At 40.5% G+C, this 27670-nt stretch overlaps 1 protein-coding gene across 1 annotated transcript in view; it reads left to right on the top strand.

Moving 5' to 3' along the window:
- CDH13 (cadherin 13) overlaps positions 1-27670 on the top strand; it is a 250018-nt gene that overhangs the window by 60002 nt on the left and 162346 nt on the right. The window contains exon 4 of the mRNA XM_039355996.1: positions 3955-4107. Within this exon, the coding sequence (XP_039211930.1) occupies positions 3955-4107 (153 nt within the window). The remainder of the gene's footprint in view (positions 1-3954; positions 4108-27670) is intronic.

Genomic DNA, 27670 nt, shown 5'->3' with positions numbered 1-27670 from the left:
CCCCACTGCCACATCACTTGCATCTGCCTGTATTACGAAGGGCTTATCCATGTCTGGATGCCTCAGTACTGGTTCGGCAGAGAAAAGTCTCTTTAACTCTCAAACGCCACTTGGCACTCCATTGTCCATGTTAGTGGCTGGCTAGGTTTTACTGAAGATGCTCCTTTCATTTTTAGTAAGTTCATGAGGGGCAGTTCTATCTGGGCAAATGAGGGGATGAATTGACGGTAAAAGTTTGCAAAGCCCAGGAAACTCTGCAGTTGCTTTCTTGTGTGGGGTGGTGCCCATTCTAATACTGCTCTGACCTTTTCTGAGTCCATTTCAATGCCCTGTGGGGATATGCAATAACCTAGGTAGTCTATCATTTCCTGGTGGAATTTGCATTTCGAGAGTTTGGCATATAGGTGGGTGGCTCGCAGTTTCTGTAAAACTGCTCTGACTAGGTTGACATGTTCCTCTTTTGATTCGGTGAAGATAAGAATGTCGTCTAAGTAAACCAGGACCCCCTTAAATAGGTGCTCCCTTAGAATGTCATTGATTAATTGTATAAATACTGCAGGGCCCCCTTGTAATCCAAATGGCAAGACTTTGAATTGGTAGCACTCCATGGGGCAGTTAAATGCTGTCTTCCATTCATCCCCTTCCTTAATTCTCATGCGATAGTAAGCTTCCCTTAGGTCTAGTTTAGAAAAAAAATTCCCTTTCGAGAGGTGTGACAATATGTCCTTCATGAGCAGCAGATGGTATAGGTTGCTTTCACTGATTGTATTCAGGGCCCTATAATCCACGCATAAGCTTAAAGAGCCATCCTTCTTCTCTCTAAAGAGGACTGGGGCAGCAACTTTAGGTTTGGCTGGCTCAATGAACCCCTTTCTAGGTTTTTCTTTATGAATCTTTCCATTTCCTCCTTCTCCTTTGGGCTCATGGAGTATAATCTGGGCTTTGGGAGTTTTGCCCCAGGCTTGAATTCAATGGCACAATTTGTGGGTTGGTGGGGGGGAGCTCATCCGCCCTCTCCTCACTGAAAACTTCAGCAAGGTCTCTGTATTCCTCTGGTATTTCTGTTAGTCCCTTTTCCTCTCCCATGGATGCTTTTTCTATTCTTGATTCTGGTAGCCCCCCTTGGGATTTTAAGTCCATAGGGTCCCCCTTCAGGAATTTGATTTCTGCCACCCTCCAATTCACCCAGGGGTTCCATTTTTTAAACCATTCCATCCCTAGGATCATCAGGCATTCCATGCCTGGGTTCACGACAAACGTTATGTCTTCCTCATGTTTGCCCAGGGAGAGGTGTATTGGTAAAGTGGCTAGGGTAGCTGGCACCCCCCTCCTGCTATGGACCCATCTAATTGGCCAAATGAGATTGGTTGTTCCAGTCTCCTCGACGGAATGCCCAGATTCCCCACTAGCGTTGGGCTAATGAGGCAGTGGGTGCAGCCAGAGTCTATTAAGGCTTTCACCTTCATGGCTTCAGGCATGGGGGGAATTAATATAGTCACTGTCTTGAGGATGGATGCGATGTGTCCACTTACCAGGGGTTCGCCCTCCGAGCTGTCTTCTGAGGCATCCACCAGCTCTGCAGTGTAGGCTGGAGTCCTTTCCCCCTGACGAGCAGAGGTGGGGGATTCCACAGTCTCCATTGTTCTCATGGCAGGTTCTTTTAGCTTAGTTGGAGACTTTCCAGATTTGCTGGCTGGTGATCTGTCTGGGTTGTGCTGGGGGGGGGGCTCTTGAGTAGCATTCTACAGCCCAATGCCCTTCTCTTCTGCACTTGAAACACCCCATTTGCTTCTTGGCCATAGCCAATGGTTTCACTGGTTCACGTGTCAACTCAGGTGGTGAGCGGCTCCATTTTTATCTTCGGCGGTGCCTCTTCAGTAGGTCGATCTCTGCTTCCTCTGCCAGGACGTACCATTCATCAAGTGGATGTGGGTCCCCTCGGGGCAGGCAAGCATCATATAGGTCATAATTTAGTCTGTCTTTGAAATGGCTAAGGAGGATGTCTTCCGGCCAGTTCAGTTTGCTGGCAATGGCCCGGAATTCTTGCATATATTCGGCTACCAGGTGCTTGCCTTGACTCATCGTTTTTATCCTTTTGCGGGCTTTGTGATCACCCAGGGGGTCCTCAAATCGCCTTCTCAGAGAGGACATGAAACGTTTGAAGTCGTTGTGCAAGTTCACCACCCAATCTGCGGCCGGCTCGTCCAGGGCAGATTGCACGATCTGGATATGGACTTTGTCGCTGGGGATGTCCTGCCCGTATTCTTCCATGTAGCTGAGGACTTGGGTTGGGAAAAACCCCAAGCGTGTTAACTCCCCCTTGAATCTCACATCCAGCGGTGGGAGTCTTTGAATGGATCAGTGCCTTCGTTGTTGGTGGTAGTGTCTTCCATCCAGATCGCATCTGTGGGTCGGCAGGGAGTGGGGACTACTGGATCAGTAGATGTCCCCGGGGTTGCAGGTTCCACGTCCCCCTCGGTGTCTCTCCCTTTGTGGCTCCAGGAGCTGGGGTGGCCGTAGGGCTCAGAATTCTCCTCTACTAGGGAGCTGAGAGTTCTCTTCATCAGGTTGATAGCCTTCTCTAGGATCCAGCCCGAGTACGGTGCCCAGCTCCCTTCCTCCTCACTTGCGTGCAGGCATTTCTCCATCTCCTGTTTCCATTCTGGTTGGTTGGCCCCCCGTCTCAGGGTCACCTTTCTTGATTTCTTTTCCCACTCGCTTTTCTTTCCAATGCCCATTGACCACTGAGGTTTGTGGTCCCGTGTCTCCACCACCTCTTCTCCTGAGGAATATGACCTCTCAGATGCCAACATCTGGCAGGGTTTCAGTCAGGGCAGCGGCTCCCTTTCTGGGGAGTTTTCTCCCTTCCTTGCTCTGTTGTCTGACATGGTAATTTTTGCAAAGTCCCCCGGCAAGGTTCTCCTTTCCAGGTGGACTAATTCTGAAGGTCCTGTCTAATGTAAGGACCCACCCCATTTTGCATCTTAAGAAGACAGAATTCTTGGAATATTTCTTCCAACAGGCATCCTTTATTAAGAGAAAATGGTTGCAGGCATTCTAGACAGGACCTGGGGCCCAAGCCCTATGGGTCAAGGTTTTAAGGGGTCCCCAGCAGCCTCACCCCACCCCACCATCTTTCCAGCGACAATCCTAGGTGTTACATTTCCACCCCCTTTTTCCTCACTGCCAGTAGAAGGGAGACTTCAGAGGGGATTAGATGAAAGCTGATGGCCCGTTTGTTATAATTAGTCCTTTTAGTGGTATCCACATTCAGTCCCTTTGAAGTTGTACCGAAGGAAGTGAGAGCCATAAAACCCCTTTGCTCATCCCCCTTCCCCTTCGTAGTATGACAGAATCCAGAGAGGGCAGAAATGGGGTTTTCCATAGTCAATAACTAGAGATGAAATATAATTGGATTCTGACAGAAGGTAGCCCTCGACTTCGTTTAGTGGCCATTTGAAGTGGCAACAGCATTGAAAAAAAGTGAATTATGACCATTTTTCACGCTTGCAACCATTGCAGCATTCCTGTGGTCACGTGATCAAAATTTGGACTCATATTTATGACAGTTGCAGTGTCCCGGGTTTTTGTAATCCCCTTTTGGGACCTTCTGACAAGCAAAGTCAATGGGGGAAGCCGGATTCACATAACAACCATGTGACTATCTTAATGACTGAAGGGATTCCCTTAACAACCGCGTTAAGAAAGGTTGTAAAAAGGGGGCAAAACTCTCTTAACAATGGAAATTTTGAGTTCAACTGTGGTTGTAAATCAAGAACTATCTGTACTGGTGATTGAACAACCATCAATTGTTCAAAGTGACAGCAATGCTAACAAGGGGGAATTTAATACAAGTCTTTATAATTGTGATCATCACAACATCCCTGGGGTCCTTTGATTGTGATTCTTGTGCTTGTCTTACAATTACAATTATTTTGTGGTCTCCTTTTACAGGTGATAGACATTGACCGGCCCGAGAATTCAAAGTTCCGAATTTTGGGGAAAGGTGTAGAACAGGAGCCAAAAGGAGTTTTCAAAATCATTGAGGGCACGGGAGAACTCTTCGTAACACAACAACTTGACAGAGAAGCCATTGCTACATACGAGGTGAGTAATCCTGTTTTGTGTTTCTTTTATTGATTGATTGATCAAATTTATAGATATCCCCTTCCTCCCTCTCTCTCTCCCTCTCCTTCCAGTCTTTTTGTTGCATTAATGAGCCATCTGTGTTACCATGGTAACCCTGATACCCTGGTCTTTCAAAATACTGGACTATTGTAACATGTTGGACAAAGTTGATATAGGAAATACATAATATTGAATGCGATGAGGACTAAACTCAGCAAATCTCAGATCCCTTTTCTTCTTTTGACACTTGTCAAGTTTTGGAATTGAGTTGTGTCTTCTACCAGCTCAAGGGTGGCTTGGGTGAAGTGTAGACTCTTTGTGAAAGTCTACCCTGAAGAAATAGGTGGGACCAAGGTAGTTTTCAGACTGGGATTCACAGTTCAGAGGGATGAATTAAATATCTGAAGCATCTTATTCAAGATTCTCAGAATGCAGTGAAAGGGTACAAGGTCTTGGTCTCAGCCCTGATAGAAGCCTCTGCTTGTGTTCTTTTGTGCTTCTGGTGTATGAATGTGGAAAAATTTAATGCTTGGGGAAACAGGATGAGAATAAAAATGGAGTTGCAGTAGCAAAACTCATTTTAATGTTGGCTCTAGACCCACCCACCTTTTTTTTCAGATTTACCATTAGCAGATTCGGAAGAAATCAGTTACACAGGGAGGACATATGCAATGGTTATGGGTTGTTGTATTGGGCAGGGGTGTTGGATTAGATCAGTGTTTTTCAAACTTGGAAACTTTAAGATGTCTGGACTTCAATTCCCAGAATTCCCCAGCCAGGGAATTGTCCATGGGGAGAATGAGGAAATAATTTCTTGTTGATTTGAAACATTGCCATTAGATAATCTGAATCGAAGCAAAAGTAGAAGAAATTATTTCACATACATCTAATATGAATCGAAATTTGCAAACAACAAATGACTGCCACTAGATTAATTCCTAAAAAGCCATGACATTGACACAGATTACACTTACCAAGGAGGGAAGCAACCTAGAACTAAGGAGAAATTTCATAATGGTGAGAACAATTAATCAGTGGAACAATCTGCCTTCAGAAGTTGTAGGTGCTCCATCACTGAAAGCTTTCAAAGAGAGACTGGACAGCCATTTGTCTGAAATGATATAGGGTCTCCTGCTTAAGCAGATGGTTGGACTTGAAGACATCTGAGGTCCCTTCCAACTCTACTATTCAATGTTCTATGTTCTACCGTAATCGATATAGCATGAGGTGAATGGCTACCTAACTTTTATTTAACTAGAGAACGGGAAATAACAGGTTTTGGCATTTCTTATTCCCAATTCTGTCTCTGCAGCCTCTGCTGCTTTCATGAGGCATCAACTACTACACAGCAACAGCCCTTTCTCATACTAAATCAAAGCATTTGCTTTTCTTCCTTCCAGCTTTGCAAACCACATTTTAAAAAAAGGCACCATGTTAGATGAAGCAGAAAATAAATGCAAATGAATGTTGTCATTGCTGCACATTCTTTCTGTGTGGTCCGTCATATACAGTATTTCTGTGCACAGCAGGTTGGTTGGAGCCCCATTGAGAAAAACACAATCACAAAATTCAGCACAAAGAGAACACACAACTTAATTAGTCAGGTTTTTTTTTTTTTTTTTTGAAAAACTGGGAGCTGCAATCCCTGGAGATTTTCCTGTTTTCTGGTTTCAAATACTGACTGACCCACGGTTGCTATGATAGTTCATAGTTTATTCATAGTCAGAGAAATAACAGTCAATGCATGTAAAGGCAAATGACAGACACTTGCCAGTCTGCTTTGTTTTAACAGGAACACACAAGAAAAATAGTCCAAAATCAGTCCAAGTTTTCAAAAGCTGGGTCATGGTTGTTCAACGGTCCAGAATTTCCTGAGCATGATCCACATAAATGTCATGCAAGAGCTGGAGATCAATCCAAAACCTTTAGAACATTTTTGTTCTGATCTCCTCTCTACTTGCCAGATATGGGGGCTGGGAGACCTTACACCATTCTCATTTGACAACTCCAGTTGCTTAGGTAGTGCTGCTGTTTGATCAGCTTCACATAATTCTTGGCTGAGGCTGACATTCCACAGATCCTGCTGAAGCAACTTCTCCATATTCACAGGCAAGAGTCGCAGATTCTCTGTGGAAAGGTATAACTATTTTCTGAATTGTTAGGTCCATGAAATAGAAAACTGATACTAGGCAGAAGTGGAAATGATAAATGTGCCATGTAGTTCCACTTAAACTCTACTAACTGAAAAGATTAACCCAACTCTTTCAAAAAATAACCACAGTGCAGGAACATTGGTAGGACTATTCTTTCCTCTCTGTAAGTTTCACTAGCATAATGATCTGGAGCAAGGAGCCATTAATCTAAGTGAATAGAAAAGCTGAAAGCCCTTCTGAATAGGGAACGGCATCAGTTTCTGTGGGGCAGTACTTACTCTTGAACAGGACCATGACTCTTGTCCAAGAACAACTAGTAGTTTCTAAGAGGGTGATTTGATCATTGCTAACGTGGCACAAATGTCCCTTGTGTTGATCATTGATTAAATGTGCATTTATTTCAGTCAACATAGAAGAAGGCAAGCCTGGGGAGTGGAGTCAAGAGAGTAATAGCTTGGAGTCATTACATTCCCACAAATGGTCTAAGTGCAATCCCTCTTGAATTCGGTGGACTCTTATCTAGCACCAGTGTAGTGCTGAATGTCAGTTGACTTAGATAAATTCTTATGTATAGGCATGAGCAATAAATCAGCTTAAGGGGAACGTAACACATGCTCCTGGTTATTCATGCCTGACAGTCCATCGAGAAATCTAATTCATAATGATACTTCAATCTCAAAAAAATAATAATGAGTACAAGAGAAGTCCCTCTGGTTTAACACATGTTTTAAAACAAAAGCCAACAGTTTGATCAGCTGCTTTGATGGAGAAAAAAGTCATTCTGTGTATGTGAATGAATGCACATTAGGAAACAGATCGATGTGGTATGGTCAGTCCCACTGACATCTCATCTGCGGCACCAATTCAGTTCAGTGCTTCATTTAAAGGTGGCTTCTTTGATCCATGTTCCATCCAGCCCAGAGGCCCTTTTAAAGCTCTGCATAGCTCTATTATTTATGAACTCATATTTACGAAGATATGAACCTTGCTCAAGGCAAGCTATTGCTGTACCTTGTCCATTATAATTGGAAGAAATTCCTTTGCCTCTTAGAGAGAAAGTAGAGCATCTTTCTAATTGAAAGTGGTGGTGATATTTACCACCCAAGTTTTAGTGAATATAGCATAAGAGTGAGTTAGCACCATCCTATTATTCCATATTTATTATACTACTCTGCGGATACTCTTAAGCTGAAGGAGAAAAAAAAAAGATAAACTCACAACAAAGGTCATTGCAATTTAAAAATAACACAGGGAAGGAACTCCTACTAATTAAGAGAATTAATCTCCTTCTTTTCTGCTAGATGACATGGATTTTCATACATTTGGTAATTTATGAATTACCCTGCTCATCTTGGTAAACAACCTGAAAATTTATTCCATAAATGCTAATATTAATAAATTCAACTGTATGGATGGGAGTTATTAATACATTAAGCACCTGGCATTTGTGACAGATAATTTATAGTTAACTATCAGGTTCCAAAGCCATTTCATTTCTTAAAATTGAAAATATCTTTTCGCTTCACAGAGGATGCTTAGCTAAATTCAGAGTCGACAAAACCCCTCGATTACTGCAAAGTATTTTTTTTTTTTGGCACTGTAATGTGAAAAATATGGAAAACTAAAGCCATTTTAAGAAGAGCCATTATTCTCAGTAGATACTGAAAGAGAAATCTGGTTCCAAGGAGTTAATTCATTTTCTATTTGGACTGGAATGAATGGAAGGCTCAGGTAGAAAGAGATGAAATGTTACATGATTCCAGAAATAAGATTCCTTGTTTACCCAGAAATACAGTCCTTTTGTGACACATCAGTGGTGCTTCTAATCTAGCATCTAATCCCTTGCAGTGGACTACCAGACCAAGAAGCTCACAAGCAGGGTTGAAGACAACTGTTCTGTATTTTTCCTTCCCCCCAAATCAGCACTTCCTGCTCTTAAGCATCGAAGCTCTGTTACGCAAGCCCTTAAAAGTTAAACTTTTTAAAAAGTAAGATCATGCTTGGAATACTGCGTCCAGTTTTGGTCACCCCATTGCAAAAAAAGATGTTGAAATTCTGGGAAAAGAGCAGAGAAAGACAACTAAAATGATGAAGGGTCCAGAGACTAAAACATATGAAGAACGACTACAGGTTATAGCTAGTCTATAGAAAAGAGGGGATAGTATTCCAGTATTTGAGGGGCTGCCACAAAGAAGAGGGGGGTCAACTTATTTTCCATAGCACTGAAAGACAGGATGAGAAGCAATGGATGGAAACTAATCAAGGAGAGAAGCATCCTGGAACTAAGGGGAAACTTCCTGATAGCTAGAACAATTAATCAGTGGAACAACCTGCCTCCAGAAGTTGTGGGTGCTCCATCACTGGAGATTTTTAAGAAGAGACTGGACTGGACAGCCACTTGTCTGAAATGCTATAGGGTCCCCTGCTTGAGCAGGGGGTTGGACTAGAACAGGGGTTCTCAACCTTTTTAATGCCGTGACCCCCAACCGGTCGTAAGTCGAGGACTACTCAACTGGTGCAGCACCGTTTGCAGAATGGGACTTTTGGCGGGCTCAGCAGGGCAGAGACAGCCTGGACAATTCCTATTGGCTTTTGAAAGCCAATAGAATTAGACTCTATTCAAGAGAGTCTATTCTATTGGCTTTCTAAATCCAATAGAATAAAAGGGAGTAACACAGCTAAGGAAAAGGGGGGGAAAATGGCGGACTGCGTTGTTTGGCGACCCCTGTGAAATGGTCATTTGACCCCAAATGGGGTCCCGACCCACAGGTTGAGAACCACTGGACTAGAAGATCTCCAAGATTCCTTCCAACTCTATTCTGAATCAAACTTAGTAGAGTGAAAAAAAACCAGCACACTATTTGTTTATTTCCTAACTACTAAGATACATTGACTGTAGTTCCTCCTTTGGACCAGATCTTCAAAATCCTTCATTGAATACAAAGGTCACTAGAGCTGTTTTTCTAATGGTCTCAAGTCCTTGGTCTCACAGTCATCCTGATTAACCTAAATTGGGGTCTTCAGCATCATGGATAGACCACTGTGGAATTACTTACAAGGCTTACTTCCTGAAAAACCATCTGATTTGAAATGTTGTCCCACTAAAGGTCTGGAAGCAGCTGGGATTATAAATATAGCTCTGCAGCAAGGTAGGTGGGCTTAAAGGAGATTGGCAAATGATCTTCAAAGCTCATTGCTTCTTGGATGGTGTTCTGCTACCCCGTTGTGTGCTAACATAAGGAGAATCTCTAATTGGAAGGTCTTGTACATACAAATGCCTTGTGTCAGTAGAATGGAATAGGGTAATTTCTTTAGAAAGAGTCAGCAGAAGAATGATCCTCTCTAGAGCTTGACTTGTGCAACCGACAGTTGGGTTGGCCTTAAACTGTCTCTTCCTACCCCACCTCCCATCTCTAATATTAATAGACCTCATTTAAACTCAGACTTTATAAATGTTCTCCTCCATCTGTCTATCAGGTGAAGAGTTCAGTCAATATTTTAAGGAGCAAGGGGGACTCAAGTGCTTAGAGCACAGGGCAGGAGGTTAGCAAGCCCACGTTTGAGACCTGAGTGCTACCATGAGGTAGGTTGAGCTCTCGTCCTTCACTCCAGCTCCTCCAAGGGACAGGAAAGGAGTCCCCAATTGGACATCCCCAGACAATGGTGATATCATCAATTAATCTTTTCAACTCGGAAGCACCTCGATGCTTCTGACATGAGCGCAAATATATATATATATATATATATATATATATATATATATATATATATATGTAGGTCTTTGGTTGTTCGGGTTTTCTCCCGCGTAAAATTGGAAGTGTCTTGGCGACGTTTCGACGAAGTCCCATTCGTCATCTTCAGGCTGGTGTTTTCATATATGTTTTCTGAGGTTTTCACGGGTGTTTGTATGTAGGTCTTTGGTTGTTCGGGTTTTCTCCCGTGTAAAATTGGAAGTGTCTTGGCGACGTTTCGACGAAGTCCCATTCGTCATCTTCAGGCTGGTGCTTTCAGCTTCGTGCTTCGAGCAGCTCGTCGAAACGTCGCCAAGACACTTCCAATTTTACGCGGGAGAAAACCCGAACAACAAAGACCTACATATATATATATATATATATATATATATATATATATATATATATATATATATATCAATATTTGATATTAGTTTCTTCACCACTCTTTTCCAGAATTTATTGAACATCCCAATGAATCTACTCTGGAGAAGCAGGGGCCTTTCTTGATTTTATTTTATTTTTTTACAGCTGCCAATGTAATCAAAAGCTCAGGATTCATGTACAGGGAGACAGTGTTTCACTGGCAGGCTAGAGAGGAAGAACAGAATGAAAGGAGAACGGAAGGATTTAGCAATTGATTTCACGGCTGCTTTCCACAAAGGATTTTCTAGGTTTTGTTTTAAGTCTACACCTTTCCCAGGGGAACAAATACCAATTGGCATTCCAAAGGGCACTTTTGCTCATCAAAATAAGGATGCTGCCTTTAATTTTGTCAATGCTGTATATTTTCTTTTTGTTCCTTATCATGAGTTTGTATGGGGGGGGGGGGAATGATGAACGCTGTATCATGGTACAAATGCACATTGTGATATTGCATGCACACACAAAAGGGGTGGGGCTTGTAATGCAACGACACAACATTGATTTTGTCCTGAAGGCATCCCACTGCCGCTCCCAACCCTCCAGCTGACTGGCAGCCTTCCTTTAGCCTGACCGTTTTCCTATTTTCTTCAATATACACCATTTATTTTGCTTTAGGACCATTCTCCCTTTCCCTCTGATTGCCCATATGTCTTGTCAGAGTCTCTGGCCCGATTCCATTAGTCGTAGCGGCCAGATCTAGCACTGCCTGCTTTGCCATCAAGCTTCGACATGAATAGATCCTTCCCCTCCAAGCAAATTGGGTAAACAATGACTTCCCAGAGCGAGGGAAGAGATAACTTTTCTGGAACAAATCTATAAAGCCGGATGGCAAGCTTTCAAATTCAGAGTTCTTTTTATCTTCAGGTAAAAAGCAAAAGACCGCTCTTCTCCCTTCAGCAGATGAGGAAACAGCAGGAGGATTTATTATGTTATATAATCAAATTTGACAGGAAACATGAAAGAACATTAAGAGTCAGTTAATGGCCTAGGAACATTGGATGCTATTTTTTTTTTCAGAGCTAAGCAGAGTTGCACCTGATCTCTCCCTGTATACAAAACACTCGTAGCATTTCTAAAGGAAGAGGGGAGCTGTAATTACAATAAATAGGAAGATAATTATCATGATGATGATATTGCCATTAGATGAAATTCCAATGGTTGCTTAGATATTATTTTTCTCCTGGCAGCATTTTTACTCTGGAGCATGATGTAATTTCAGGTATACAGGTAGATGGATTTCAGAGGAGATGAGAACAAAAATGGAGAGGCATAAGGAGACGCTGTTTGCAGAGGTGTACATTTTGCACAGATGTGTATACAGCTTTGGAACTTGGCATATGGCCTCTAGCCATCTAAAAAATGGACTCAGGGAGGGTCGTTTATGTTAGGAAGGTGACTGTGCAGAATGGCTGCTTACTCAAAGTGTTATGAGGGAAGGAAATGAAATGCAAGGTGGTTAAAGATGCTGAGTTTGTCAACTGGAAAGCTTACAGCCCATGTTCGAGACCTGAGCGCCACACAACGGGATGAGCTCCCGTTCCTTGTCCCAGCTCCTGGCTACCTAGCAGTTCAAAAGCATGCAAATGCAAGTAGATAAATAGGTACCACTTTGGTGGGAAGGTAACAGTATTCCGTGTGCTTTTGGTATATAACCATGCAGGCCACATGACCACAGAAATAGTCTTTGGACAACACTGCGACCTTGACCAAGAAACGGAGATGAGCACCGCACCCTAAAGTCAAATACAACTGGACAGGGAAACCTTTACCTTACATGAAAAGTGCTTGGTCTATATGCAGAAGATACTTGGTGCACTCCACATCTCTCCAGTTTAAAAGATCAGAGCACAGGTATTGTGTTGTGATGACCTTCTGAGAAAGAGGTGCTTCTGGTCAGGCCCAAAGAGCCAAGAACAACATGTGGAGTTACTTCTGAGTAGTTCTTTATTGTTGTTTGCCTTCAGACTAAAGCAACTATCTGCATAACTCTAGCTATATTCTGTGAATGGCTAGGAAGGGTCCGACTTTGCTGTCTTCCTGCCTACCAGACATTCCAAGCTCTGCAGTCTCTTTGCCTCTTTAGAAGGAGCTCCTCATTCCTGCAATTCTAGACTACATTCTACCATACTTCTAGGCAGAATATAGTAATGGATCACCATCATTATTTGGTCATGTGCTGAGCACATTGGGCAGTGAGTGTTTTCCATTTCATTTGCAGCATTTTGGGCATTGTCCCAAGGGACATTAATGATCTTAAGATCTTCTTTAAATGCTTGATGTCAAGTTTTCGAAGACCAGCCTTATTTCCCCTTTCCTCCAGGAGGTATCCAACATGGTGCAATTTTGGGGAGATTGTTTTTAGGCATACATAAGATATTGCCAACAATTTGCTTTCAGCGTTCATTCCCGGTTCTCAATAGGTGTTCTAAATTTAATCTTTGTAGTATCTCTTCATTAGTGATGTAACAATGTATGGGCAGAGGCACATTCTGAGAGCATTGGAATTATCCTAATGCAGTGGTTCTCAACCTGTGGGTCGGGACCCCATTTGGGGTCGAACGACCATTTCACGGGGGTCACCAAACAACACAGTCGCCATTTTCCCCCCTTTTCTTTGGCCACGTCCTTGGCATCCGGTGATGTATAAATGGTTTGGGGGTCACCACAACATGGGAAACTGTATTATGGGGTCGCGGCATTAGAAAGGTTGAGAACCACTGTCCTAATGTGTGTATAACTTTACCTGCTCCAAACGTGTTTCATGAGCATTTGTTTCAAATAAGCATTGCTTTTGAGATGTTCTGGAATAATTGAGAATCTGACAGCCCAATACATATGGGTGACATCAGGTTGAGGAATAGTGTCGTATTTGCTTTTGAAGAGGCACCAATTGAAAATGGCAGTGTCACCTCAGCCAACTGCTGGGAGAAAGCTGAAGACAATCATTTCTTCTGAAATCTCCACGTTTACTGTATGTACTCCTGGTTGTAATGGTTCTACATTGGCCCTAAGTTCAATTGCTGGAATTCCTGTACTCCGTTCTGTTCTTCTTGATAAATCTTGATACACTTTTGAAAATTGTGCTTGGAATGAATAACTTTCAGTTTTAGGCAGCTGTCAAAGAAACTGACAACATACTGTAGCTAGAAGAAGTTATGAATTTCTAGTTTCTCCTCTGGGTCCAAGAAAGCAAAGAGGATTGACAGTTCTGGAACAAAGAGGTAGTAAGTCCCTACACTGAAGAACTCATGGGATCAAGATTTTTCCAGCAGATGGATTAGCCAATATCAAGGAAGACACCCTCCTTTGTCGATTTATACATCTTCCTCTTTTCTTCTGAAATTGCTTGCAATTGAGAGCCTTCTCTGAGAGTCTTGTGGATTTCTCATGAGTATTTTAAGCCTTATATCAGGACTCATTGACTAACTAACAAATTTTTCTTGAACTTCTCTTGAGAGAAAGCATGAAAAAAGATCGTCACTTTTTTCAGTGGCGTTGTAACTTCAAACGGTCACTAAATGAATGCTTGTAAGTCAAGGGCTATCGGTAGGCAAATGAAATGCCAGTGGCACACATGAGTTCCTCCTCCTGCATTGGCATGGGTTATTTAGGTATTGTCCAGTCTGGATCATGGTACAGCTAACTATAAACTAAAATTAACAGATAAACAAATCTCCTTAAAGGAGAACTCTCATACATTAAAATCAACTTCTCAGAACCTAAACAGAGAATATCTTTCAGTTATCTTACAGTCTATATTTGTGACAACAGACATTGCTAGCAGACAGATAAGGCTTACACTCCTTTTAAATACATGACACTTACACGGAAGAGTAATTTTGCGTAACCACCTTAATTTTGCACATGTCTTTCATTTACTATAAATAGCTTTCAGCTCCTGATTAAATGTTATCTGAACTCAGCAGAGGCCTTCAGCTTCTTATTTCTAGGTTCCTTCAATATGTTCCCACCAACCTGCCACCAGCATTCTTTTGACTGCCGAGCATATTAAATAAATCTAATGCTGTAATGTAAGCGCACATCCTGCTGATCTCTTTGGAATATTTTTGTCCACCCGTTGTTGTACCACCTTTGCATGCAAAAAAAAGGGGGGCCAGATAAGTATTTTTCATTTGAAAAATCAACACTGCTTCACTTTTTTTGTTTATAAAAAGTGGGCAGGAATCTCTTAATCTTTGTAGTAGCTTGAAAAAGACGACTGGGGAAAAAGAATCATTAAATGTTTTCCCTTATCTCCATTGAACTGTACAATGAAAGGAAGAGAGAAAAAAAAATCATCTTGTTAAAATGAAAAAGAGCACTGCTGACTTCCAAAAAGATATAGATACTTTCATCATAAATTCATGCTTTCTTTTAGAAACTGTTTGATGGAAGCGATTGGTGGAACTGAATAAATACACATTCCCCAGACTGAATTAAAGGTCATAATTTAACCCTGAATACTAAACTATTTTTATGACTCTAAATTAAAACGGCCAACTTCCATCCTGGGGAGGTTTGGAAAACAATGGAAAGAGAAAATTTTGTTTTTCCCAGATGGCTTAAGTGGGCTATGAGTAGTCAGAAGAATTTCTGTAATTCTCCAAGGGCAGTCATCCATCTTTGAACACATGAATTAAGATTAATAGAAATATTATCTAGGTTCGTTTGTTGGGTTAAACAATGGTTTGCTTATCTATGATTTTCTCGATAAAACACAATTGGGTTCACACAACATGCATCATAGTTTATAATCCACAGTAATTAGGTTTTTGGGGAAAAAACACTGAGTCAAAATCAAATCACCTGTATTATGGCTAACTGAAGAATCTAACAATTCTTCCTTTCACATGGATCTAAACAAATCCTTTTATATCCTATTTCCCGAAGCAAAGTTCTCCAATAAAGTGAGGCTCAAATCAGTAAAAAGTGGTTGGAGATAAACAAAGCTTCAAGCATCACATGATTCAAGTGGACCTTAAATAGGAATACGTTTGTGTCCAGATTGGACCTATCAAATGCTTCCATCCTTCATGGACGGGTCTGGCCAGGGTTTCAGTAGCTTTGGATCTAACGTCACACAATGATTTGATTGGCAGATGTTATCAATGTACAGATTTGAGAGTTTCTCACAAGTAAATTTTTAAGTATAGCTAGATGATAGATAGATAGATGATAGATAGATAGATTAGGCCTTATTTTGGGGGGAATATAGTGGATACATAGACAGACAGACAGAAATGAAGTAGTGATGTAGTGATTAAGATATCAGGCTAATGCGTTCTACACCTGCCTTAGGCCCAGGGTGACCTTGGGCCAGTCCTTCTCTTTCAGCCCTAAGAAGGAGGCAATGGCAAATCAGAAAGTTCTCCAGGCAATCACTAGGAATCAAAAAACTGTCCTGAAGGCACACATAATAATAAAATAGTGGTGGAGACACTATCTTCATATCTTTTTTATGTCCATGTCATAATCTGTTTTAAAAGGAGATTTTCACCATCCAGCCTACCGCCTATCCAGATGCTAATTCTAAGAGATGGGCAGACCTGCCCAATCTTATTCAGATCACCGATTAAATATTAAAACATTGATTTATTTTGATGCAAAGGATCAAAGTGATTTGAAACATCAAAAGCCCTTGTTCTGGAACATCAATTCACATAACCGAATTTGAATGATTGATTTTGTTGGAGAACTGTCCTTTTGCCGAGGCGCAAGAGTCACCAAAACACTTTGATAGCTTCAGTTGGTTCAGCGACTCCATTTGGCTAATCAGAGATTTGATCAAATCACCTTCTCATTGAATCTTTGCTTCAAATATTTGCACAGTCCAATCGGTTCGTAGGCTAACTTTGCACAATAAATCACACCGATACTTCAGCCTACCGAAAGGGCAGAATGAACTAATCTTGTAAATCCTAAAGAGTATATCAAGGTGCCGTGGGATTAAAAAAAAAAAAAAAAGCAGGAGTGATGCATCACTGTTTTCTTTGATTCTGAGAATCTAATTTGATCCTGAAACACAGTTGCAAAAGTAAATAATATACACCTTTTGTCTTTCATTAGCAATGAAAGCTTGAGAATATTAGAAAATAATGCGCTGCAGTAAATTAGAAGAAACCAGAAGAAATTAAGATATGGCCTACATCTTACTGTTTGCTTTTCTCTTTCCCTTGGCTGTAACTATTGATCAATGTAGTGCTTAAAATATTCAGAAAACACTTTGAAGTTTTAGATGCAAGTGTGTCTACTTTTCTTCCTCTTTTCTTGGCTGAGCCAGCTGAAGTGAAGTGTAGCAGCTAACTATCCAGATTGCTAAATTAATATATTTAAAGATGATGAAACAACTCAGATAATCACTGTCTACCGTGTATATTTAAGTGTTTTAAAAGCAAGGAGATATTTTTTGTCAGGGGACGAAAAAAAATGCTGCCATTGGCAACAATACTTCCAATGAATTGCAATGGAAAAACCATTTGTTATGTTGCTGTAGTACTGTGAATAATTGCAATATGAGCATGTCAGGATTCATGTATTTATTTACATATGCATCGATATTTTGTATGCCATCTTAATTCCTGAGACTTGTGACAATTCATAAGACAAAAGAAGAAAGGAGAAAATTAATTGGTGAATGCATCCACAATAATTAATACCAATTAACATTCCTAACATAAACAGAATCATTATATCACACGTAAATACAGATAGCTTCAGCTAATGAACACTGAAGGAGTTTTATTTTTACTAATTTTCAGAAAAGTCAAGAATGATGTCCATTTTGTGGACTTGTGAAAATACTGGTGTACACTGATGTTGTGTTGCATTTGTGGAGCTGTGGTGTCACAGTGGTTGCTATTGCAAGCTAATTCAGATCATTTCCAGGAGTTCGATCCTGACCGGCTCAAAGTTGACTCAGCCTTCCATCTTTCCGAGGTCGGCAAAATGAGGACCCAGATTATCAGGGACAATATGCTGACTCGGTAAACTGCTTAGAGAGGGCTGTACTGTGAAGCGGTATATAAGTCTATGTGCTATTGCTATTTGTCCAGCATCTTCTGAAGATGCAAAGATTTTTGATATTACCCTGCCACTATCTCTCTTCTGGTGTTTTAGGGAGAATTAAATTGTGTGTTCCCCTTTCAAAAAATGATAGTACCACTTTAAGTTTAAGAGCCTGGTGGGGGGCAGAGTCAAGAGAGTAATCAGCCTGGAGTCATGACGTTCCCACAAATGATCTAAGTCAACCCCTCTTGAATTCTTTTGAGTCTTAGCTAACGCCAATGTAGGGGCTGACCATTAGTTGACTAAATTCTAGAAGAGGACATCACCACTAGGCAGTCAAACACTGACTGCACAGTCCAGCAGATTTAAGGAAATAAATGAGGCAGGAATGTGAGTTGACCTGTTTGTGCCTTTTTAATGTCATTTTTTACAATTCCATGAATAACAATAGGTTTCCGAGAAATGACATAAGGTGCCACCAAAGAACAGAAAAGCCAGAAAGTTCATCATTTTTTATTATTCAAGAAAAATTGGGATATAATTCATGGATTCTGCCATGGAGCAGTGCTATAAAGAAATAAGAATGGGTGGAGAAGGGTCTTTTGAATGCCACCCCTTTTTTTCCCTGTCTCTTTGGAAATTGCTCGACTCGTATTATTCACTCTATAGCATTGCTAGAAAATTCTCTAATAAATTCTTGGTGAAAATTAACTGTCAGTCAGTTCCAGCAAGAACTATAGCTTTTTATTGATGCCATTAAGTAGCACACTATAACTCATAATATCATGTTTTACCAACCCCTGTAGATTTTTTTTTCTTCATTCTTTGCTGCTGTTTGGTATGGATGTGGTCTTGAAGGTATATTTTCAAAATATATGAGGTACTGCAACTTTATTGCACATTATGGTTTGGGGTAATAAATGTGATATTTGTTTCTATTTTTCTCTAACCATTTCGTTCTTAATAGTTTCAAAAATGGCCCCTGCATTCAATTTTTGTTGTGACTCATAGTTTCTCTTTCCAGCCTTTTATATAAATGAGTTTCACCTCGTAAAGACCAGCTGAATTTCTATTAAGGTAAAATTTGAAAACAAATTTTAGCAAACCCAATTCCCATTTCCTGGACTAATGCACAGATTGGACTTCAATTGCCCCTTGGTTGGTTTATTTATTTATTTTTGAGCTTCCCATCCAGGTTGACTCAAGCCCTCACCAAGTGCTTATGAAAACATGAGTTTTAGATTAAAATGTGCGTGAACATTTCAGACAATTTGGTATAAAGATGTGCAGTTTAGAAAGCTTAAGGTTATAAATCCTTGCCATAGTCTTTCCATTATATGTGCAGTGACTGAAAAAAATGCATTGTGGAAGCTGGCAGTTTTTGAATTTGCCCCTTTCTCTTCGCAAGACACCCAAGATATGCACAAAAGATTCTATGCCTTAGTTGTTGCTTGGCTGTTACTTGGGATCAATAAACCTACCTAGCTCTCCTAAAATCCATTTATGAGGGATTGTCAAGTAACCCATGTTTTTTTCTGAACCCCATTCCATCCTCTGTCTGCCATCTTGCTTTTGACCTGATGTAATGATAGCCAACAAAGGGGGCATGATGGCTCAGTGCTTAAAGACACTGAGATTGTCAGCTGGAAAGCTGAACACCTGGGTTTGAGACCTGAGCACTGTGAGATGGGGTGAGCTCCCGTTAACTTGCCCCAGCTCCTGCAAACCTAGCAGTTCAAAAGCATGATGGGCCAGGGCAACTTTGAGCAAATTTACAGCAAATTTGGTTCCCGAATTCTGAAGGGCTGAACTAATGAGTAGAAAAACAATGAGATTTAGAATAGAATAACAGAGTTGGAATGGACCTTGGTGGTCTTCTAGTCTAGTCCAATCCCCTGCTCAGGCAGGAAACCCTATACTATTTCATTTATTTATTATGGCATAAGCTGGAGGCTGTGTGTGTGTGTGTGTGTGTGTGTGTGTGTGTGTGTGTGAATAGTCAACAGAGAATACAGTTCTACAATTGTCTTGTGACACAACACCATTTAATTTTGTTTTCACTTGTTTGAATTTGCCTCTTAGAACCCCCCCCCCCTTTTTTTCCCCCTACAGTAACTGTTTTTGCCACTACAACCAAATTGGGCCACCTTTCCTCAAATGGGATGGGCAAAGGAAAACCCAGAAGTCCTTTCAAAATTTCTTCTTTTACAACTTTTACTTTATGTCTGCAGCGAATAGCAATACCACTTAGACTTATATGCCACCCCTTCACAGTGCTTTGCAGCCCTCTCTAAACAGTGAGCACATTGCTATTATCTCAGGAAATAGGCTCAGAACTTATTAGTATTTGTAAAAAAAAAAAAAAAACATGAGAAGAAAGCAGAGGTGAACCATGTCAGTTGGTTTAACTTGAAGGAGAGTGTGCTCTCCACATATACAAAGCTTTGTCAATTAATGTCATTAAAAGGCTGAGTTTTTTACCCCCATGACCTGAAGTTAAGAATAGTCAGCATTACAGAGAAATCAGTTTCAAATAGCAAAGGTACCCTGATCTTCCTGTCTTAAGGAAGGAGGGTCAGAAAAGGAAGTAGAATAAAGGTTTCTTGTAAGATAGAATTAAAAACTGGAGCTGAGCGCTCCTGTATTTTTAATCATTCGGAGATCCAGACTCCCAGGCTACTAACTTTAATGTTGTCATGCTGGGAAGTTTTCAACTACAGATGCTACTCCTTTAGTTCCCTGTTGTGAAGGAATTTTAAGGCTTGCTTTAAATCAAATACTGAAAGGCTTACCTTTTGGGTTCAGCCATGCATTTCTTCAATAACCAACAAGCAACGCTTCTTTCTTGTCTAAAGGACTCCAGAAAAGAAACTGTACAGCTTTAAGGATAACGTGGATTGCTCTATTTTTCTTCCTTAAAAATGGGGCAACTTGAAGACTTGTGGGCTTCAACTCCTTGCCAGCCTTGGACTAGAGTAGGGGTAGGCAACCTCGTCTCTTTTAGAACTCATGGACTTCAACTCTCAGAATTCCTGAATCAGCTGTGCTGACTCAGGAATTCTGGGAGTTGAAGTCCATGAGTCATAAAAGAGCCGAAGTTGCCTACCCCTGGACTAGAGCAAGAGTCTCCAAACTTGGCAACTTTAAGACTTGTTGACTTCAATTCTCAGAATTCCTCAGACTGGGAGATTCTGGGAGTTGAAGTCCACAAGTATTACAGTTGCCAAGTTTGGAGAGCCCTGTGCTAGAGTCATCTTGTTTTTTCTCCCTTGCTGGCTTGACTCTCCAGATTATATGGCCAGTATTTTTGCTGAGAAATAACAATATATTACAATAGGTATTTTCTTTTTGACTCTTTTCACTGTGCTAGAGTAGCAGGAGGTTTTGTTTAGTCATGCCTAAATCTGTCTTTGATTCAATCATAGATTAATTGCTCACTGATTTAGAGTGATAAGTATTGGCCCACAGTACAGAAACAAAGCAAAACATCCCCGAAGTGTTTTAATTGCTCTTCATTGTGCCAGTTTACTTCTCCTGAATGTTCCTTTTACGGTAAGAGTTGCTTTTTTGGATGAAGCACCACACTACTAACATGCAGGAGTTGTTTTCCAAATACATTTTGTTAGATTTATACTGTTATATATTTGTCGAAAGATTGGATCAAGAAGCTCTGGCTGTTATGTTGTTTTCCTTGCCACTCCTAAGAATTCTTTGTTCCATTCGAAGCTGGCTTCTATCTTCAAAAACAATTGGTTTAATAAATTTGGTATTGGAGTCTCTGATTCACACTATTTGTCCAATATGGTGGTATTTCCTGTGATCTGTTGTTTTTTTTTTTAATGAGAAATATTAAGCATTGCTTCTATTGCCTTTATCCTGCATGGCAAGACAGCACATTACAAAAAGATTAGGGCTTTCATTATGCAGTTGTAGCCATCATTTTGACATTTTTAAACCTCCTACTGAGATACTCCTTCCTTCCTTCCTCCCTCTTTCCTTCCTCCCATCTTCCCTTCCTTCTCCTTCCTTTCTTCCTTCCTTCCTTCCTTCCTTCCTTCCTTCCTTCCTTCCTTCCTTCCTTCCTTCCTTCCTTCCTTCCTTCCCTCCTCCTTCTGGTCCCTTCCCTTGTTTCCTCCTTTCCTCCTTCCCTTCCCTTCCCCTTCCCTTCTTTCATCCCTGCCTCTTTTTTTTCCTTCATTCCTCCCTCCCTCCCTCCCTTCCTCCCTCCCTTGAAAGCCACCTGCCCACTCTGAAAGAAACAGAATCCGCTCTCCTTTCAGGTGCGATAAGTGGTTACCTCCACAGTCCCAGGCACCAAACAATGAGGACAGATATTTAAGCCTCTTTCAACCAAAACTGTTTGCAGAGTAGCAAATACATGAACATTACATGTCAAACATTCATCTTCTGTTTAGGTAAAGTAAAATGCTCTGCATTAGGATCTATTACTGTGCAAGGGAGTTGTAACTGATTCCATCTGGGCTGTGCACATTAGATTTAGAAGGAAAGGTGTTTAAAGCAGGAGAGATGTTGAAAGAAGAATTATTTCAATTCTTTCTTAATCCAGGGCTCATCGTGCAATCTGTATATGTGAAAAACAGTTGGTCAGTCTCTTAGCAGTGATAACGTCAAGAATTAAATATCAACCGCTTTCCAACAGAGCCTAACAAATTGTCACACTTAGAGCTCTCTGCCTCTCACAACTTTGAATGGAAGATTGGGGAGCATTTTAGAAAGACCTCAACAATAGCAACACTTCACATCATGACAAATTCTGGCTTTTATATTTCTCCCTTTTTCTCAAGACAGCAGAAAGTCAGCTTTTCAATCCTGATGATTAGAGGTAATATACTTCAGATTGCTTAGATTTGGAAAGATTTCTTCTGAATGTCAGTTGTTGAGGAAATATTGCAAGGCAGGCAAATTGTGATTTGTTGACCTATCAGCTTTTATTACCACCAAAAGAACAGACTATCTCACTCAGCGGGAAGCTGGGAGACACTTAAAGACAATCATGCATTGTTCTGTGTTATTTCTCAATGGGGTTATAATGAAAGATATTCCAGTTTAGAGGAAGCAGAAAAAGTGTTTTTCCTCTTGTTGTCTAATGATATTAAAACGACTCAACGGGAAATGCCTATTTGTAAGAAATCTGTTGGTAGAAGGTGAAACATTCTGTTTTGTGGTTTGAACAGAAAATAAAGGGTATCTATCTCTGGTTTACAGTAGAGAAAAAGCCGGTAACCAACAATTATGGATAATGCCTTGACCCCTTTCTCAGTTCTCCCAGATGTCATTTTGACATCCTTGCTTTCAAGACCATAAACTCATATCTGTAGGCTGAACTGGAGGGTAGGGTCAAACTTGTCATCAATCTGGAGTTGTTACATTCCCACAAGAGACCCAAGTCCAGCTTTCCTTGAAGTCTATTGACCCTTATCTAGCACCAATTTGCCTTGACCGTTAGTAGATCAGATTCTCGTGTATAGATAGCCTGGAATAAACTTCAAGAGCTTTGAACTAAACTCCTGTTCCTGGAGACTTGCGCTGGCAAGATCTACTTATTTCGCAAAGAAGAATTGTTAGCTGTAGCCTTGATTCGAGCAATTGAGTAATGTCCTACTTTTATTATTTTTAGAAATAACTCAAGATGGCAAACCCATCTCATACTCCTTCCTCCGCCCGTGTTCTTATAGTAGCAAAATTCAGTTACACGTAGCTTAGCCAAATGAAATCAAGAGCTGGATAATATAGGTAGTTCTTGACTTCCAATCATTCATTTAGCAACTATGCAAAATGACAAACAACACGGAAAAAAGTGACCCAAGACCAGTCCTCACAGTTATGAGCATCCCAACAGTTATGTAATAAAAATTGGGGCATTTGGCAATATTTACAATGGTTGCCACATCCTGGGATCAGGTGATGATCACCGTTTGTGATTTCCCCAGTCAAACAAGCAAAGACAATGGAAAAAGCTGGATTTGCTTAGTGACTCTATGTTTCAATTAGTAACTGCAGAGATTCGCTTAACAACTCTGCTGAAAAAAGTTCATAAAATTGGACACAACTCACTTAACAACAGAACAACAGAAGATCTGGCCTCAATTGCAGTCACAAATGGAGGACTACCTGTCAGGTATAAAACATGATTATAAAACATTGCAAGCATGACTTTTCCGATCAAATATTGGTTCAATGTGTACCTCCTTAAACTTAACTGTCTCCATAGGAGAACACAAAGAAAAATCTGGTGCGCCGTGTTTATGAAAATTTATCTTGCAAATACTGTAGCAAGTTTTCCATTCCTCCACATTACAGTAAAAGGAGTCCAGATTGGGAGACATAAGAAAGACACTCTCTTTTTGTTCATTAGAAGCATAGCAGCTTACTCTGCTCTCCACCTTGGGGAGATTAAGGACCGACAGCCCTGAACAACTTTTGAGTTTCATTGTCTCTGCTTACTCTGCTCACAAATGCGATGTGATATATTCATATCTGAAGTCCTCAGAGATGCACTTTCAATGAAGAATAGAGTATGTAGCTCAAACGGATTAATCCCAGTGTTTGATGCTTAACCAGGATGTCTCTTTGCTAAAACTACTAATCTGACAAGTCTTCTTGTAACTGCTTCATTTTTAGAAAAGGAGGAAGATAAAAAAAGCATCCTAGAATTCACAATAAGTGAATTCACAATAAGTAGTTCTTCGTAGCAACAGGGGCAAAGGAGTAGATGACCTAAACAAGTTACCTTGGAACAGAGGTGAGTTACTACCAGATGTTCAGGGACAGGAACCCTTCATTAACAGGCAGTTTGTGTCTTGCAAAAGAAAAAAGAAACAAGACCATGTTGACATCACCATCATATTATGAGTCTCTTAATTAAGACTGAAAGGGCAATGAAAGCCATGTCTGCCCTTTGCACAGATTGCTTTGTCAAGAAATTTCTCCTTAGTTCTAGGTTGCTTCTGTGTGTGATTACTTTCCATCTGTTGCTTTTTGTCCTGCCTTCAGGTGCTTTGGAGAATAGCTTGACCCTCCTCTTCTTTGTGACAGCTACTTAGATATTTGACGAGATCAACCCCGACTGCTCTTTAGAAAGCCAGATCCTGAAGTTGAAACTCAAATACTTTGGCCACCTAATGAGAAGGAAGGACTCACTGGAGAAGGGCCTAATGCTGGGAAAGATTGAGGGCAATAGAAGAAGGGGATGACAGAGAATGAGATGGCTGGATGGAGTCACTGAAGCAGTAGGTGTGAACTTAAATGGACTCCAGAAGATAGTAGAGGACAGGAAGACCTGGAGGAACGTTGTCCATGGAGTCGCGATGGGCCGGACACGACTTCGCAATTAACAACAACAACAAATCATGTCACCCCTAGTTCTTTTCATTAAACTTGACATTCCCAGTTCCTGCAACCATTCTTCGTAAGTTTTAGCCTGCAGTCCCTTAATCATCTTTGTTGCTCTTCTCTGTACTCTTTCTTGAGTCTCAACACCTGTGCCTTGTTGGAAGTATACAATATGCTTCTGTTCATGGGGAAATGAACACATTGGGCAAACCTTTCTCAGGCAGGTTGTGAGTTTGCCCAGGACAAATTAAATATCACAAGCTATTGTGGACTGCACATTCGCAAAGATTTGGGATGGTGTCCTCTGAGACAAGGACAGACCATTCATATTTGCAAATAGAGAAACTCGTTATTATCCTGTGGTTTGTGTGACAACTAATAATAATCATACTATTCTTCGTTCTGAAATACACTGGGTTGTATTTAGGCTCCACATCTGTGTGCTGCAATCATTGGCTGTTATTAATAATTACTAGCCAACGCAGCTTATGCTATAATATAATGCATGGTATATAAGGAATCACTCATGCTGTGAATAGAAAATTGACTCAGAGCTGCCTTAGGGCATTGTGATTATTAGTGATAATTCATCCATTTCAATCCTCAACAATTATTAATAACAAGTTCTATTGAATATTCATTCACAACAAGTTCTGTAGTCCTGATGACATATTTATCCCACATCCTGGTAGAAACCTAGAGCAATTGTTTGCTGGTAACAGATAAGGTAACCATTTTTAAGCAACAATTTTAGACCTATTTGTAAAACTAGTGTAATTCGTAGAACCAGAGGAAGCTATTGCTCAGGAAATGGGAGAGGATGAGAAGGGGGACAGAGAGGAGGAGGGAGGAAAAGGCGGAGGGGGGGAGGAGGAGGAGGAGGAGGAGGAGGAGGAAGAACAAAAAGAGGAAGGAGAAGGGGAGGAGGAGGTAGAATAGGAAAAGGACAAAGTTGAGGAAGGAGGAAGAAGAACAGGGAGGAGGAGGAGGAGGAGGAGGAGGAGGAGGAGGAGGAGGAGGAGGAGGAGGAGGAGGAGGAGGAAAGAAAACTTTATTAAGTCAATTGACCATATCAAATATGTAAAACTTTTGATTACCACATTTCTTGTTTACCTTTTACTATCAGCCTCTTTCCCTTTTTCTCTGCCTCAGTCATTTTGATAAATTGGGTAATAATTTAGCTGCATGCAATAGTTATTGCTATCAGATAATAGATATCATTTCTAATTAACTATTCCCAGCGGCTTAGGAGGAGTCCTAAGCAACTTGGAAGTTCAATTACTTAGTTGGACCAAGTATTACACTTGGAAATTAAATGTACTGGAGCAACAATCAGTGTGAAATAATGCATTTTTAATTTGAGGGATTCTAGGCACAACACTTTTTTCTCCTATTTTTCTATACATAATGATGACAGTTGATAAATGGATTTGGGAGGGAGGAAGGGAGGGAGGAAAGGAGGGTGGGAGGAAAGGAGGAAGGAAAGGAGGGAGGGAGGGAAGGAAGGAAAGGAGAGAGGGAGGGAAGGAGGGAAGGAAGGAAGGAAGGAAGGAAGGAAGGAAGGAAGGAAGGAAGGAAGGAAGGAAGGAAGGAAGGAAGGATATTTATTTAACAGATCTGAACACGCTGCTTGGAATTGCCTATATTCTTAGACGCTACCTTAATAATTCTTAGGTCTTTGGTTAGGACTTCAAGTATTAAGTTTCCACCAATCAGAGTGTAAATCTAACTGTAGATTACTCACATGTAAATTAATAAATAATAATGGGAAAGACACAATAAGTGGATAAAAATGCCAAATCCAGCCTAAAGATTTGGCTGACTGTGCAACCAATCATAATTCCACGTTGGCTTAGTTTAGATTTGTTGCCCTCTTCTAACAAAGCTTTTAAATTCTGGGAGACTTTTAAAATGTCAGAAGTTTGAGAATGTTGTGTTATTAGGTTTAAAATAATATCAACACTCCCTTTCTCCTGACATTCTCAGAGTGGATTAAGTTTCTTCTTTTATTAAAGGAACTTTTAATCTCTGCGCGTAATGCTAAATTAGGCTGCTGTTGACATGTCTTTGTAAGTCTTTGAAATCCTTCATTGGCTGAACTGAATTGGGAAGAAAAAGGGTAGGGATAAGTTTGAGATTTCAGCCCCAAAGGCTAGAAACTTCAATTATTCTAGGATGTATTTTCATTGAAAATCCTGCCATTTGCTATCTTGAATACTCGTTGGATTTATAGTAAGAGAAGAGTTGAGAAAGCCATAGATGTGTTGGCTCATGAGATTAATTATCTTTTTTTACCCTTAAGAATAATACTTCTATAAATAAAGTAGACATTTTCTGGCAAGTCTTATTTTCAATTCAATATTGGGGTATTTGCTCTGATCTCATGGAAGCACAAAATTTTAAGGACCACATTGTCTCCTGAGTTAATTTCTTGAGATGATGACATTTCCTGGTGTTCTACAACATTTATTTAGATTCAAACTGAAATAGGTTGTACAGCCAGTTGTATAAATGAGATGTGTTAATCTTTATGGAGAATAACAAGAGGAGACTCTATATAGAGTCCCTTTTTTAATGTAGAAAGAAAGTATGTTTAAAAGAAGAAAGGAAGGAATAAATTATGTTTGCCCATAATCTTTAATGTGGCAGGGAAGGTCTGTGCATATTAATTTGAAGCAGGGGGAAATTGCAGTTCTTTATTTCATTTCCAAGACTCCTTGAGAAAACAAATTATTTTATACATCAGCTCTGTGTTGGAAATGACAGATGAGATTAATATGCTTCTTAAATTACCATTACCAGGGGTCAATTAATAAGTGAACCAACCTTGTGAATGTCATTCCAAGAGACTAGTTACGGGGTCCATAATGGTCC

Source organism: Crotalus tigris, unplaced genomic scaffold (genome assembly GCF_016545835.1).
Source record: "Crotalus tigris isolate CLP2741 ecotype Arizona unplaced genomic scaffold, ASM1654583v1 scf7180000018783.1386937, whole genome shotgun sequence".
Taxonomy (NCBI): Eukaryota; Metazoa; Chordata; class Lepidosauria; order Squamata; family Viperidae; genus Crotalus; species Crotalus tigris.
This window is presented reverse-complemented; position numbering and strand designations above follow the sequence as displayed.